Here is a 16313-nt window from a genome sequence, read left to right on the forward strand (position 1 = left end):
CACACATCCAACGAATAACGAGTTATCCAGGGGAGGAGAGTGGCATGGCGTGAGGCTGCACTGGCAAGCAGAGTTTTCACTTTTAGCTGAAGCATTTGAATTTTTACTATAAAGACATATATAAAGACACATGCCATGTGCTACTTGTAGAGTCATTATAAATTTCTACATCAGGCACATCATGAAAAGAACAGCCAAGAAGGGGACTACAAGACCATGAGAGAGGCTGACCCCAATGTGGGAGGCACTGAGAATGAGCAAAACGCCAAGTTGGAGCTTCAGACTTGGTCTGGAGCTCAAACAGCTGCACACAACTTTGTGGTGACCATGGAGGAGGTGCTGCCAGGCATGGGTGCAAGGCTCCCCATCTCAGAGCTCTCTCCTGGGCTCAAGCACCTTCTGACCCCACAAATGGAACGAGCTTTCAGCTATTGTGTAACATGGATGATTGATATGTTACTCGCACCTTGGTTTGAAACTTGCCTTCTCATGGAGAGCAATAAATCTTACCAGAAAATACTAAATGCTCCTGAGCTGAATCACAGCAATCCTGTCTAGACTGAAATGTCTCATCTTCATTTGTCAAGCAAATTGTGTCTTGACCATTACTGTGCACCTGGTAAGCCCCATTGGCTTATACAGTTCCATCAGCAACAGGGCAGCCCCTGCTAAACAGTTTTCTCTCTGAGGAAAGCCTGGCCACATACAAATGATCTCAAGGCATGCTAGAGAAATAAGAGCAAATATCATGGAAACATCATTAGGTATATCAACACACTGACTGCTGATGGTAGATGGAACAGTCCAATTCTGTACCAGACAAATTTGGGGAAAAATGTTTCCTTACACTGTTCTTTTTTATTTTCCTGATGATATTTTGAGATATACTCACATGGCATGGCTCTTATAAAACAGACGCAAGACCAATGACTGATCATCCAATAATGCTTCTGATCAGAGCAATTGTGTGTGTTTGTGTGTGTGTGTGTGTGTGTGTATGCATGAATGCACACATGCAATACTTTCTTAGTGTGGCAGGTGCCTCTTTGGAGCATGCAGTTTTTAGGGCTGTGTATACAAGTAAAGTCAGCACAGAGTAATGCAACTGAATGTACCTCTGCACGAGGTGGACAGCTAGCTGAGGAAAAGTTTCCTAGAATGGGTTTCATGTCTTAGTTCTACTCTAAGACCTCACTGGGAATCTGTATGGTAGAGAGGGTTACTAGGTAAAATATGGGGCACCTAGTTAAATTTGAATTTGGGGTAAACAATGAGTGATTGTTTTTTAGTATAGGTACTTTCTAAATATTGCACGGGTGTTATTTTTATTTGCAAAATCAGGTGACCCTGACAGCTGAAGAGGGGAAGACATGCATGTCAATCACCTTTGTCATGAATATTGTCACCGTCAGCATCAGTTAACATTTACAGCACATGGGGATGAGGTCCATGCTATAGGGAAGACCTATGAATTACTCCTGCTGCCTAAAAGACTCAGAATGTACCTACTTCTTCAATTGTGGCCTCCTTGAGATCAGGGGTTTTCCTTACTGCTCCATCTTTAAGACCAGGCCTGGTGACTGGCATGTGGTACTAGCTAACAATACAGTTTTGAATAAATGAGGATATGGTATGGAACGGTTATAAAAGGAAGAAATACGGGGTGAGCAGGATAAAATGACAAAACTGTACATGGCAGAAAATACAGGGAACCTCCAAATCTGCAGCCACCTCCATCACCTATGAGAAGAACCTCTTAGCAGAGCAATTCAATTGAACAGTCTCTTAGCTTGGTCAGTAAGACTGAACTGTCTCGAATAAGTGCAAAATAGTCCAGGCATTCTGAGTGGGTAGGGGAGGGGGAGTATGCAAAGCTGGGAAATCAACACTTATACAATTATCCATTTTAAAACATTTTTTTAAATGTTTATTTTTGACAGAAAGAGCATGAGCAGGAGAAGGGGAGAGGGAGAGGGAGACACAGAATCTGAAGCAGGCTCCAGGCTCTGAGCTGCCAGCTCAGAGTTCGACGCGGGGCTCAAATCCATGGACACCTCATGACATGAGCCAAGTCAGACATTTAACCAACTGAGCCACCCAGGAGCCCCTACAATTATCCATTTTAAAAAGCCATAATGAAGGGGACAAAGCACAGTAAAAGCCCACAAGAGGGACAAGCAGTTCTGCCTGGGACAGTGTAACAAGTTTTAGGTAGAAGAAGTTACGTGAAATACATAAGCAGGTATGATCCTCAGAAGTGCTTTGTACTTTATAGACTCTGTATGTATGTTTAATCACAAATATATGTAATATAGAAGCATACATACTATTATTCAAAAGTTGCAAGAATAGTACATTGAACTCCTACATACTCTATATTATTCTATGTAACTGGAACTGAATCTTCAGGCAAATTCATATTTCCTTTGGAAGTACCCTAGAATGGAGATGTTTAAATAAATAAAGTAGTACATACTGATCACATTGCAAATACATAACAATTTTTCTTTTTTAATGTATGTTGTTTTAAAATTTGTTTTACCTTATTAAATAAGAAATACTTGCTGACTACAGAAAACTAAAAAACAAAAAAAACAAGGTCATTTAAAAAATGCAAAAAATAAAAATCACTAAAAATAAAAATTATTTTTCTAGTCATAGAAAACATTTGTAGCATATACACTTCTAGATTTTTTCTGCACATATATGCATATTAGGTATTTAACAAATATGCTATCAGATTCTATATACTACCATGTTAACTTGGTTTTAAGCTACAAAGTAAATTTATCCAAGTGACCAAATATTTAATGCTTGCACAGAAATTTTCTACTGATGAATTACTTAACCAACTACCTACTGCTACACAAATTGTTTTCAGTTTTTTTCTGTGATAAACTTCCTGACAGCTAAGTCTTTAAAGATGTCCATCATTATTTCTTGGGGATGAATTCCCAGAGGGAGAACGTCTGAGTCAAACATTAGACACATTTTTAAGGCTTTTGATGCATATCATCATTTTGCTCTCTAGGAAGATTGTGTCAACTTATAGTGTTATAATTATAAAATATAAAAGGGCTCATTTTCCAAATTATTTTTCCAAGTTAGTCACCTCATAAAATCTGTGAAATCAGAATTTGGAGAGAGCACATGTAGAGTAATATAAGTAGCAAGTTTTCTTCTCAGAGGAAACCTGTCCAAAAAGCCATGATTTAAAAAAATCCCACTTGTCCACAGTTTGCCTTTGGTCCAACCAACTGGTTTAGATAAGAACTTTTAAAGTTAAGTTTCTAAAGTCTGTCATATTTGTGGAACTGTGTCTGCTTACTATTCTAAAATGACTTTATCAAAAACGAATATATTTCTTTTTTAAGGTGATAATTAAGCCAGCCTTGTTTAATGACATCCCATTCACTTTCCTGGACAACGGAATGCATTTGCCTTCCTTTTTCCATAACCATAAGAAGGTTATTTTTGGTCAAATAAAGTGAAAACCATAAATGGTGGATAGCTATCATTTTCCCGGTAATAGTGGTCCAGGTGTGAAGTACCTCCTCAGGGAAAAGCAAACAGGAACAAACAAAAACCTTTCCAGCATCCAGAACCTCCAAATAAGAAGAAAAGATAGCCAAGCAGAAGTTTTAAAATGCTGCCTAAACCATACCTAAAAAAGGAAAATGCATGACACTACAAGAGAAAAGCTAATGAAGCAGAAAAATACTTCCCACTATACAACTCCCTAGAGGACTATGACAGGTATCAGAGGTGTGTGAAATGTTTGACAGCCATGGGAAGCACTGGTTTGGGTTTAACTAAAGGAAAGGATAGTTGGAGAGTGCCAACATTTTCTACTGACAAAAGAAAACCAAGCCAGCTTTCTCTTCTGATAAGTTCCATGCTCAGTTGACCAACTCTGTTTTCATCTTTTCTGAGACCCATGAAAATAGAGTAAAAAGAGAAAATATCCAAATATAGAAGCTGAATTTAACAAGATTAGAAAAACCTAAACTATGTTATGTTCTGGTTATGTTCTGCAATCAAATAATTACAGTCATTTGGTCAATGTCTGATTAGTTCAATGAGAGAAGATGTTTGGCTATATGGCCAGATACCAAAAAACAAAACAAAACAAAACAAAATCATTTTTTTAAAGGATCACTCTCTCTACGTAATAATCAATCATGTTATGACAATTTTGTAATACTGGGATGGGTCATCCAAGCAACTAAGGAAATGGTAATGCTTTGCTCACTTTAAAGAAAAAAAAAATCAGCATTTCCAAAGTTGGCATAGTCACACAAAGTCAAAACAAGACTCAGAGGCAAAGGAAAGGGGCCGAAACCCTGAGAACCATAAAATGACGAATGAGAAAACTCCTCCCCACGGAAGATATTCAGGTATATAAAAGGCACATGATGGAACACTTAAGACCTAAAACATCACTGTCAATCTTGAGTCTGGGTGTTTAGCTTAGGAAGAAAAAAAAAAAAATGAACACTAAGCCTGATGTGATTCAAAAGTGTTTGTGGCCTGCATGCCTTGTAGGTCTGTTCATCCCTGGCGCCCTCTCTCTGCACTGTAACTTGCTGCATCTTCACCTGAGGGAAGTCACCTGGCAAAATCTGAGACTTCTGAACAGCATGAGCAATTCATTTCCTGTAGAGTGCCTAAGAGAAACCAGAGCTTTTGAGTTGCCCCAAGACATCCAATCACACACCCCACCTGGGAAAAGGTACCTCAAGGAGGCCTTCTATGAAATGTCCACACAGGCCTTCAACATCTTCAGAGAGTCCACCACCAAATCCACTTGGAAAAAGAAATACCTGAAACAAATCCAAATCAGACTTGATTGGCAGATGCACCACTTGGAAAAATGCTTCGAGGAAGAGGAGAAAGGGAAGGAAGACTCGAAACAGATGGAAGAGGATGGGATGGACTTCTCAGGAGCTGCTTCCCAGATGAGCAGCCTAGAACTGCTCCTCAGCCTAGAACTGAGGAGATATTTCTATAGGATGTACAACTTCCTGAAAGATAAGAAATACAGTCACTGTGCCTGGGAGATCATCCGAGTGGAACTCAGAAGATGTTTCTACTACTTCTATAAATTAACACTACTACTCAGGAAGAAATAAGGTATATTCTTAGAATTAAAATTCCATTTCTCTCCAACAGCTCCTTCTCTTTCATCTTCTTTTTAAGAATTATTGGGCTATTCTCCATTGGAGTGGCGGTGATTTATGCAAGGTTTAGAGTCTCTAAAGTTGGCCTTGAGACATCAGCTACCTTTCCAAGAGAGGTGATGCCAACCATCCCCTGGGTACCCTGAATCTTGTTAGAAAGTTCCGAAGTCAGTTCTAAAGAAATGAGATTCTCTTCATGTTCTTCTACTGTTTTCTTCCCCATTCCTTGTGCCATTTTGTACTCGCTTTGCTCTACTACCTTTGAACTTCACCCAGCCAATGGCTAGAGGATGTAGCCCAGAGAATGTTGCAGAATGTAACACCTCAATGACTTAATCCTCCTGCTGCCAAGGCTGTTTATTCTATGAAAATTTAGCTTGTTAAAGGAGCTTACACAAGCTATCATAAAGTTAAAACCCTCCCTGTCTCCCCCTGTCCTCAACAAAAAAATGAAAAAAAAAAAAAGTTGAAATTCCTGGCCTATTTGCTTCTCAGTTTGGTTTGTTTGAAATGATACAAAGACTTTATTATTTTAAGATAATAAAGACCCCCAATGATATTAGATGGTTGAACTGGATGGCCATTAAGCTCTCTCATTCAACCTTTGAGAGCCAATGATTGACTCTTGCTGCATATTATTTGATTTAGAAGGCACAGAAAATGTTGCAGAAAAGTACAGTATCTGCCTTTCATTGTTTTTCTGTTTTTTAATGCCTGAGATAAATTACCTACAGTCATACTTTGCATTGATTTTCACATTGAATTTTCCCAATTAGAACGCCACTTTCTGCCTGTCAAGTAAACTAGTTATAATAACACATGACACTTTACTATAGTTTATTTTTTTAGAAGTCAATTTGTATCCAGATTACTTAGATTATTTACCCAAATTTTCTTGTGTGATCCTTCATCTGTATTAATTCATCATCTAGCTGAAATTAATTTTCTCTTCCTCTCTCTCCTCCACCCCATTTCAGAAACCTGCACCGTCAAGCAAGAATTAACATAGAGATTTATGGCTACACAAATGCACAAAATGTACCTGGTTCCACCCTTCGGAAACCTTCCTGCTATTGTTTCAAAAGCAAGCTACTAAACTGTTTAGTTTCAAGATTCATTCAAGTACAGGGCTCAAATGGTAAAGCCAAATAGAGAAAGTCTTAAAAAAAACTGGGGTAAATTTCAGCCAAAAATTAAAAGTTGTGGATTATGACATACTGGTTACCAGTGGAAGGAACACAAATAAAATGAGTTAGTAAAATCCATTTAGTAAAAACAACTCAACAGAGTTGTTCTAAATGAAAAAAGGGGGGGGGCATAAACTGAAGAAACTGGGGCATGCACACTATGAAGCAGTAAGTATACACCTGGCATCTTCCAAGAATTTCTCTAATAATGCTTTTGCACAGTCTCCCTAATAACTCTACCGAGATCATGTCAATTATTGTAGTAATTTATGGCTGCAGTCTTGCCAAATGTCTGCCATGCTGGAGGGAAGAAAATTGGAACTTTGAGTTAATAAAGATTATCTGATTACATGGGCAGGGTCAGAAGTCAGAACAGTATGCTTTTATTAAAAGCACCTCTAAGGGACAACAGGAAAAATGCTTAATCTCATTTGTGATTAAAGAAATGCAAAAGACAAGAGCATACTTCCCTCCCATAGGTCTGGCAGAAATGAAAAACAGCGATTATAACACAGAGTGTGAGTGGGGTGCAGAATGCAAGGAAAAAAATCCTCTTGTATCTTGTTAGAGAGAAGGTAAAGCGGCACACCCTTCCTACAGGACGCTATGGCAATCTTAAATATCCTAAAAATTGCATTCAACCTAGCCGTACTATCTCCAGAAATTTATCCAAGGAAATCATTGGATAAGATTGTCCACTGGAGCCTTGCTTATAATATCCCCCTTCCTTTTGTCTTCATTTTCACTTCTCTGTATTTTTTTTTTTCCTACAGTGATTTGGGGGAGGGAGGGTAGTTAATTCTAAAATTAAAGAAACTGTACAAGCTTATCTTCCACTACAATTATCCTGTTTTCCTTACTGGAGTAGACCAGGACAAACACTGCCCTTACACTTTGTTAATGATGCCTTTGGGCACTTGGGCAACCCAGGTCTGCCTTGTTGCTCTTCTCCTGCTGCTACTGTGCAAAATTTCAAAGGAATCCTTCCTTATGCATCATTTTCATAATGAAATGTTTGTAAAGAGCCTTCCAGTGCTTCAAAGATTTTGCTTTTTGTTGCTGTTGTTGGTACCACTGGTAATATCCAGCACTTTCTGGAAGTGCTCTGTGTCCACCTTCCAGATTTAGCAGTCGACTTTGTATTTATTTGTTGAATGTAAGTCAAATTTCTATTAGGTCAGGTAAAGGATAGACTCTTAGAACTGTGGAGAGCCAAGTGCACAGCTCCCACTTAAAATGCTTGAGTGGGTACATAGGTCACAAGTGTTCAGAGGGGAGCTTCCTCCCTACCCCCTCTTGGGGGAAGGATCAAAAGGTAGAGTGTAATTGAGTCTCCTTGGAATAAGGACGAGTGGACCTCCCTCAGAAAAAGCTGGCAACATCACTGTATGTAAAGCTATGAGCATGTATAGGTTCTAACAGGTGCACAGGCTTGGCCTCCACTCACAGGCAAAACCACTCTCCCTTCACCGTTTCGGTGACCCCCCCTTCTCAAGAGTAGCTACTTTGCTTTGACCTATTTCTTTAATACTCCCCAGTAAGAAGAAACATGATGTGTAAGTATCTAACTTGTGAGGGAAGGGACAGAAATAGGGCCACCCATAATCTACCAGGCGCACCCCCAGGGGAACTCGGAGGCAGTCCCAAGCCACTGGTTCGCAAGGACTTGGAAGTCTGGACGCTTTCCCGGTGGCGTCTCTAAATGCTGAGAGGGGACCTGGGATTTAGACATGGGAAGCCCTACCCCAAGTCAAAACTCCACGTTTAATCTGGACGAAGCCACCTAACCACTATTTCTAGGCAAAGTCTCGAGGCTTCCCGGGTTATTTCCTTCTCCATCCTTGCCTGTCCTCCGGCCCTTGGAAACTCGCAGACCCCAGAACCTCGGCATTCTGCCCACCACAAGTGCCCCGACCCTGTGCCGCTGCCCTGGAAGCGGCCCAGCCACAGGCCTTTAGGCGATTTAAATCCACTGGAACTACCGAAGGACACCCTGGTCGGGGGCGGAAGGTCGCTTCCAGTCTCGGGAAAGCGGCACCTCTCCGTGACTGCGCCCTTCGCGGCGAGCCTGGGCTGAGATCTGAGAAATGCGCCCCGGGCCACAGTCAGCCGAGGAGGCGGGGAGGCTGCAACTTTCCCTCCGCCCTCTAACCGCAGGGCCTGGGTGCGGCGGCCTCGCGGGGGTCAGGCTCCTCTCCTTCCACGGTCGGGATCCTCAGCAGGAGGCGGCCGTGTGGGCTGGAGAGGGGGGGGGGGTGGCGGGCGGGTGCAGGGAGGACACGGGGGGCGTCCTTCTCTCCGCGAGCCCCGCCAGATGTTGCAAAGGCAAACAATAGGGGAGACGCGGAGAAACAAAAGGCCATTCGTCACGATCTCCACGGGCTCTGTGGCGTGGTCCCTACGGGGAGGACGTCTGGGAGGCGGTCAGGAAGGTGGGTGAAGGGGGGAGCCAGAGGCGATTGGGGGTTCCCGGTACTCACTTGCCAGGCAACGGGGGTCGGCCCTTTCCATTCCGAGAGGGGTCCCGAGGCAAGGAGGACCATCAAAGGAAAGTTGAGGGCTTTTCACCTTCCTCGGCGCGGGGGAAGGGAGGGGCTGGATTCCAGATGTTTGACAGTTGTTGGCCCAAGGGGTCGGCAGGGTTTCGTCCGTTCTTTCCCCACCCGCACCCTCCCCGGAGCTCGGACGGCGCCGGGGTCGAGCGGGACGGCGGAGCGGGCTTCCTTCCCCCGCTCAGCCCGCGTGGAGCCTCCGCACACGCCCCGAGCGCCGAGCTCCGGCCCAGGCGCACTTTCGCGAAAGTTTGTCTTCCCGTCCCCCCGCGGCCTGACACGCACGCTGCAGCCCCCCGCGCTTCGGGGCGGCTCCGGGACGCACTTGTGCCCCGCAGGGAGACCGAGGTTACAGAGTCTGCACAGTCAAGGCCCCGGAGCCCGGGCTGGGGACTGGACTCCCGTTCCCGCCCGGGAAGGGCGCGAGAGGGGCCCGCAGGGGCCGCGACGTGGGGCGGGGGTCTGACGCGGATCCCGGCCGCGGAGCCGCCCACCCCCCGGTCCCGCTGCGCCCGCCCCCAGGTGCGCCCCGCACCCCAGCCCGCCCGGGCGCCACCGGGGCGAGCAGCTGCCGGGCGGCGCCACCTTGCCTCTCCCGGCGCGGGCTCTCACTCACCGTGGGCTTTTACCTTCAGCCCGCGGCCGGGTCGGCTCCGTGCGCCGGGCGGGTCAGTAGCAGGCGGCGCCAGAGGAGGAGGGTGAGCCGGGGGCCAGACGGGCGACGCTGGCGGATCCACGCGGCGGGCAAGGGGCGAGCGGCGAGGGGCCAGCGCGCGCGGTCTCCAGGAGCGCGCGGGCGACCGAGCTCGGGGCTCGAGCTCCAGCCGCTGCTCCCAAGTAGCCCCCACAGGCGCCTCGCGTGCGGCTGTGCGCGGGGACGCCGAGAGGGGACCCCTGGCGGCCGCCCGCGGAATGGCAGCTCCGTGGGGGAGAGGAGTCAGTCAGGTCGCCTGGAGGCTCAACTTGCCTCCTTCAGAGGTGGGGAGTGGTCGGGCTAAGCGGGCTCCCCACCTTGGGGAAAAGAGGATGGTCTTCTCACCAGGGCGACAAGGGAGATACCGGATCAGAAAGGACGCGTTCAGGGTCCACAACGGCCAAGGCACCTATAAAGGGGGAATCACCTTCTCCAACGTTCCCTGACTTGTTGAAAAATACTGACAGAGGGGAGCATTAATCGTTGCAAAATACTCTGAGATTGTGGCAGATTTACTAGAACAAACTGGGAGTAGTGGGATGAGCATAGACTTTGAAGCCCAGTCACCCCTGAGACTTTCTACTGTGTGATCTTGATCTGTGACCTCTAAACTTCAGTATTCTTCTCTGTAAATTGGGAAAGCAATATCTACCTTGCAGGGTGGTCTTAAGGGTAAAGTAAACAAAGAAAGTATTCTTAATAGTAGGAGTCATTAAAGATAAGCTTCCTAGAGAAAATAATGTCTTATGGGGCGCCTGGGTGGCTTAGTCGGTTGGGCATCAGAATTCAGCTCAGGTCAAGATCTTGAAGTTTATGAGTTCAAGCCCCGCGCAGCGGCCCTGTGCTGACAGCTCAGAGCCTGGAGCCTGCTTCAGATTGTCTCACTCTCTTTCTACCTCTCCCCCACTTGTGCTCTTTCTGTCTCTGAAAAATAAATAAATGTAAAAAGAAAATAATGTCTTCCACATCTTTTATACCTGTTATATAGCACCTTAATACATATTGATTAAGGAGTACCAAATGTTGAGAAGTACCAAATTTTACAATTCTGATTATACACTTTAAAGACGTATGGAACTATATTAATTAGAAATTAGGATACGTGAAGAAAACATCTTTCCCCCAAAAGTGGTTTCCATGATCACTAAATGAGAACCTCGAAAACCACACACATCTTCTGCAATATCCAGTCATTTCTGTAATATTGTAAATATTGTAAGAAATATTCAATAGTCAAATTGTGATGGTCTAACGATATCAGGATTAAATGATTCCATTTAATTCTGTGTCACTTGGGCAGTGCAAAGATGTTGGAGATTGTAAACATAAAACTCAAACATGGGGGGGGAATGGTTAGATACAAATATACAGCCACTAAGCAATGATTCTGTTTATCATTGAGTAATGCAATTTCATTTCCAAACTGCCTCAAACCCTAGTCACTGGTTTTAAAGCTCCTTTTGTCCTTTTGGCCTCATGGCAATCGGAAAGCTCTTCATCATCCAGATCAGGATGATGATGTAATCTTAATTACCCCAGTTTACCTTTAATTTTCCTTCCCTTTCATTCACTAGTCCCTAATTGGGAAGTCTGTTGCCTGCCTAACAGTTCCCATTGCAGGATCTTTTCTGTCCTGCCAGCAGAGGAAAAATGAGGTTTCTTGGCTCAGAAACTAAAGCAGAACATTGAGATCCAACTTCTGCCCTTGGAGATAGGGCTCGTGCTCCAGGACACAGATGAGCTGGGCACGCACAGGGCGCAAAGGGTATTTGATTCTAATCAATAAACATTAATGGAACTGGCTCCGCCTCTCTCTTTGGCCATAGGGAAGAGAGGCCTTTCATCTCAGTTCCGTCTCCTTAGTGGCTTCTTCCCTGGGGAGGAATGGTAAATCTTGTGATTGGGAGAGAGCCTTCAATACTTCCTGGCCAACTTTCATCAGTGAGTGGGGTCAGTGTGATGAATGGTGCCCCAGCTCTCGCCCCGTCGCTGGCCCAGCTTCTCTGCCTGTGACCTAGTGGGCTGGAGAAGGATGGCTCAACCTTCAGCATCTTCTCTAAAGGACCAGCATTTGGATTCCAGTCTTCTTTGGTCCTCTTGTGTCTTTGTCTGTTCAGGCTACTGCAACAAAGCTTGGGGCTTCCAAACAACAGAAATGTATTTCTCACAGTTCTGGAAGCTGAGAAGTCCAAGATCAAGTTGCCAGCCAATTAAGGGTTTGGTGAGGACCTGTTTTCTCATAGACAACTTTTCACTATGTCCTCACAGGGCAGAAGGGGGCAGGGAGCTTTCTTAGGCTTCTTTTATAAGGACACTAATCCCATTCATAAGGCATCTGCCCTCATGACTGATCATCTCCCAAAAGCTCCATCTCTCAACACCATCACACTGGGGGATAGGATTCAACAGATGAATTTGGGGAGGACACAAACATTCACTCTGTAGCATCCTGGGCTACACCTCATTCTCCAATCCAGCTTTTATCAGAGCTCTGCATAGGTGTTATATAGCAAACTGGCTCCATCATGAATTGAACAAGATACCATTTCCCAATTGCTATTATTCTTTATGTGTATAGTTCTTTGCTTGAGGGACAGCAATCTGAAGGGAAATATTGGATGAAGGGAAGGATTCAGGTACCAAAAGTCCATCCAAACTATACCCATCCTCTCCCTCAAACTTGCTTCCATGGTTGTTTTCCCCATCTTGGTGAATGGACTCTCCAACCTTTCATTGACTTAAAACCCTAAGCCACGGAATCATCTTTGACTCCCCCTTTTGTAAATTTTGTCTATCAGCAAATTTCATTGGCTTTACCTTCAAAATATTTCCAGAAGCTGACAGACCTCTTTCCACCACCTCATTCCAAGCTACAAACACCTGTAGCTTGGATTACTGCAATAACCTAACTGTCCCCCCGCCTCCACCTTGCCCCCCATATGTGCTATTCTCAGTAGAGCAGCCAATGTGATTCCAGTAAAAGTTATGTCATATATTGTCACCCTGCTACTTCAAATCCTCCTTGGGCTTCCTGTCTTACTCAGAGTAAAACTAACACAAATAGGCATCCCTTTATCTCTGATCTTGTTTCCTCCTAATTTCTCCATCACAAATTCTGCTTCATGCACAGTACCTCTTTCGGTTCCCAGGAATGCCAGGTAAGTTAAAACAGAGCCTTTAAACTTCCTGTGACTTCTGCCAGGGACATTCTTTGCTCAGATTCTTCACAACTTACTGCCTCCCCTCCTTCAGCTCCTATTCAAAAGTTACCGGAGTCCCCCTCTTTCAACTCCACTGACAATTATAATCACCTTCCCCTTCTAACACTCCCTATCCTTCTTCCCTGCTCTGATTTTCTCCACAGAACTTATTGCCATCTGATGTACAATATATATGTTGCCTGTATTAGTTTTCTGTTTTCTGCCTGTGTTGGTTTTCTATGGCTGCTGTAGCAATGGACCACCAACTTAACACACAAACACAAACAACACAAACTTATTATCTTATAGTTCTAGAGGTTAGACAGTTCTCATTAGGCTAAACTCCAGGGGTCAGCAGGGCGTCATCCCTTTTTAAAGTCTATAGGGGAGAGAGAATCAATTTCCCTGTTTTTACTGGTGTCTAGAGGCTGCCCACATACCTCAGCCTGTGGCTCCCTTCCTCCTTCTTAAAACTGGCCACAGCAGTCAGGCCCTCATTTTCATCACTATGGCCTTTCTGCTTCCTTCCCTCTTCAATTTATAGAGGCCCTTGGGATTACACCAAGCCCATCCAAATAATCCAGGATTATCTCCCTATGTTAAAGTCAGCTGATTATCAACCTTAATTCCATCTGCAAAACCCAATTCCTTACAGGTTATGGAAATAAAGATGTGGACATTTTGGGGGGGGGGCATTATTCTGTCTACCACACTGTCTCACTCTTTCCACGAGAATGGAAATTCCATACTTCATGGATTTTTATCTGTTTTGTGTATTACTCTATCCCTTGACTAGCTCAGTAAATGTATAGACACTTGCTATGGGCTAACTTATATCTCACCTCCTTCTGCCTCCCAAATGCATGGGTTTAAGCCTTACCCCTCAATGTGAGTATGTGGGTATTTGGAGATGAAGTCTTTAGGAGGTAATTAGAGTTAGATGAAGTGATAAGGGTAGGACCCTCATGATGATATTAGTGGCTTCATAAGAAGAAACAAGAAAAGAGAGATTGTTCTCTCTGCCATGTGAGGACACGGGGAGAAGGCAGCCATCTGTAAGCCAACAAGATTCTCACCAGGAACAGAATTGGCCAGCATCATGATCTTAGACTTCCCAGTCCCCAAAACTGTGAGAAATAAATGTCTATTGTTTAAGCCAGCCAGTCTATGGTATTTTGTTATCCCAGCCTGAACACACTAATATGGCACTCAAATATTTGTTGAATTAATTAATGACGAGAACTCATTCTAGGTATTGCAAATACTTAACATCTTCCTAAGCTCCGAAATAATGGCAATTTAAGCAAAGCAGGTGTGTGTGTGTGTGTGTGTGTGTGTGTGTGTGTAAAAGATATGTATGTACCTACAATATGTCAGGTACTTGCTGAGTACTTTATGTAGAATATCTCATTTAATTGTCACAAAGTCCCTAAATAGTAAACACAGGTGAAGAAATTATAGGCCAGAAAGGAGAAGGAATTTACCCAAAGTCATGCAGCTAGTACATCATGTATGCAGGTTTTAGACTTGGCAGTGTGACTTAAACCCATAGCAGAAACTCTACACTCCTCTGCCACTGTCATGCTGCAACAGGCCACCCTGGATCTTGCTCTTGATGTGCTTACAATCTAATAAGATTGACAAGAGAATGACAAGAGAAATATACCTAGCAATAATACAAAGAAGACTATGGGGGGATAGTATAAAAGAGGCCAATATGTTGCTGTAGAGAATAGAGACAAGAAAGATTAATTTGAGATGGTGTTGGCTGTGGGGAGTTTCAGGGAGGAATGTGGCATTTGAGCTGGATTTGATGGTGGACACTGTTGGGAGTTAGAAAAGTCACTTCAGGTGCATAGAACTTAGAAAGATCAGGAAGGGAGAAAAGTCCTAGATGTGTCCTGGAAACTAAGGTTAATCTGGTTGGTATGGGCACTACCTGTGCAGTTAGATGATAAGGGCTGGGATCCCAAATGCTGGGCTAGAGATCAAAGGAAATGTAACGATTTTTGTTGTGTTATTAATGGAGAAAGTTTACCTGAAGGAGCTGCCAGAGCAATGCCTGAAGCTATAACTCAAAAGGCAAGAAGAAGGCAAAAATGAGCTCTTGCTGGATAAAATGTTTTGAGAGGCTTCTGACTCTGTTTGCCACATTATAAAAGGGCAATTGTGGATCTCTCACTCTAGATCCAGAGCACAGCCTCATACATCTTAGACCCAAAATGTTCTAAAGCGAACAAAAATAGATAATGAAAGAAACTGGGTTATTCCCTGGCCTTTGGACAGTTTTTGCCATTTTGATTTCATAGGTGAAGTAACTAAGCCTGGAAGAATTGACTTGCCCTGGATTACACAACCAAAAGATTGGGACATTGATTTTAGGTCTCATGACCATTGCTACTATGTCCTGATACAGCAGTGGAAAAGGCTCTAAGGATGTGTTTGTCCAAGATGGAGTTGTCAGATTTTAAGCTGTTTCAGATAAATCTCTCCAGGTAGCTGTGAAGCAAGTCTAAGGATTTTGGATGGAGGCTCCCATGATTCTCACTTCCAAGTTCTTCCAGGGAAAAGAGAAAAGCCAAGACCACCTGAAAGCTGCATTTTAGGGAGACAAAGTGGCATGGTAATTATTAGCTGTATCTGTTACCTCATTTTATAAAATGGGGTAAGTAATATACGTGGTTGTATGGATTCACTGAAGGGATGCATGTTATGTGCTTAGCACAGTGCTTGTTTCTGGAGCACACCACATCTTTTTCTTTTCAGCACATAGTTCTCACATCACCCTCACACAGCCCCTCTCTCATGAGGGTAAGAGACCCTAGCCCTCAGCACTTATTACATTCCACACTAAATCTAGAAGCCTCACTATCCCTTGTGATGTCATCTCCTAGAACCGGGAACAAGAAGAGAATATTTCTGGGTACTTTGATGTAGAATTAGTAACATTAACTTTCTTTGCCTAAGTCAATGCAAATTACTTTCTATCATTTTCAGTTCATGCTTTATGCATTTCCTGTAAGAGGAAAGCCATGCTGGTCTTCAATGGTGTAAGAGAAAAATCCCAAAAAGATTCTGTTGCCAAACCACCTCATTATAGCTTCCACTGAGAGGGCACCAAAAGAGCGGAGGGATATCCTAAGAGTGTCACCATAGTAACATCATAACACATTGGAACAGAGTAAAGTGGAGGCAATGACTTGCATAGTCATCGACAGACATAGACTCACAGTCATATTGTTCTAGAGAGCAGTGCTCACTCAAATAAGATTTGTGGGAGGGTCTTCCTATTAATTTCAGTAGTCTGATTACCCAGTGTCATTGTGTGCTAACCATGATTATTACAGGCAGGTTACTAACAAATAGCAGACATTCTCAGAGTCCTTCTTTTCATACGAAGCAATGAGAGATAACACAACTGTCTACTTAACAAATCTTCAAAAGTAGGGCACACTTCCTCCTCATCTATTTTGATTTTACTTTCAAAAGCTTGACTAGTC

General features: G+C 43.8%; 2 protein-coding genes across 3 annotated transcripts in view; one reads left to right on the forward strand and one right to left on the reverse strand.

The window, feature by feature from the left end:
- The window catches only part of MOB3B (MOB kinase activator 3B), a 197828-nt gene extending 188051 nt beyond the window's left edge, over positions 1–9777 (reverse strand). For both annotated transcript variants that reach the window (XM_042912673.1, XM_042912672.1), the window contains exons 1-2: positions 9536–9777; positions 4737–4823 (exon numbers count right to left, since the gene is read on the reverse strand). The gene's annotated coding sequence lies outside the window, so the exon portion shown is untranslated. The remainder of the gene's footprint in view (positions 1–4736; positions 4824–9535) is intronic.
- Positions 4409–5132, forward strand: IFNK (interferon kappa). The gene has a single exon (XM_042912674.1). It carries the CDS (start codon positions 4491–4493, stop codon positions 5130–5132), a length of 642 nt encoding a protein of 213 aa, XP_042768608.1. The 5' UTR covers positions 4409–4490.
- Positions 9778–16313: the final 6536 nt, after the last annotated feature.

Source organism: Panthera leo, chromosome D4, assembly GCF_018350215.1.
Source record: "Panthera leo isolate Ple1 chromosome D4, P.leo_Ple1_pat1.1, whole genome shotgun sequence".
Classification (NCBI taxonomy): Eukaryota; Metazoa; Chordata; class Mammalia; order Carnivora; family Felidae; genus Panthera; species Panthera leo.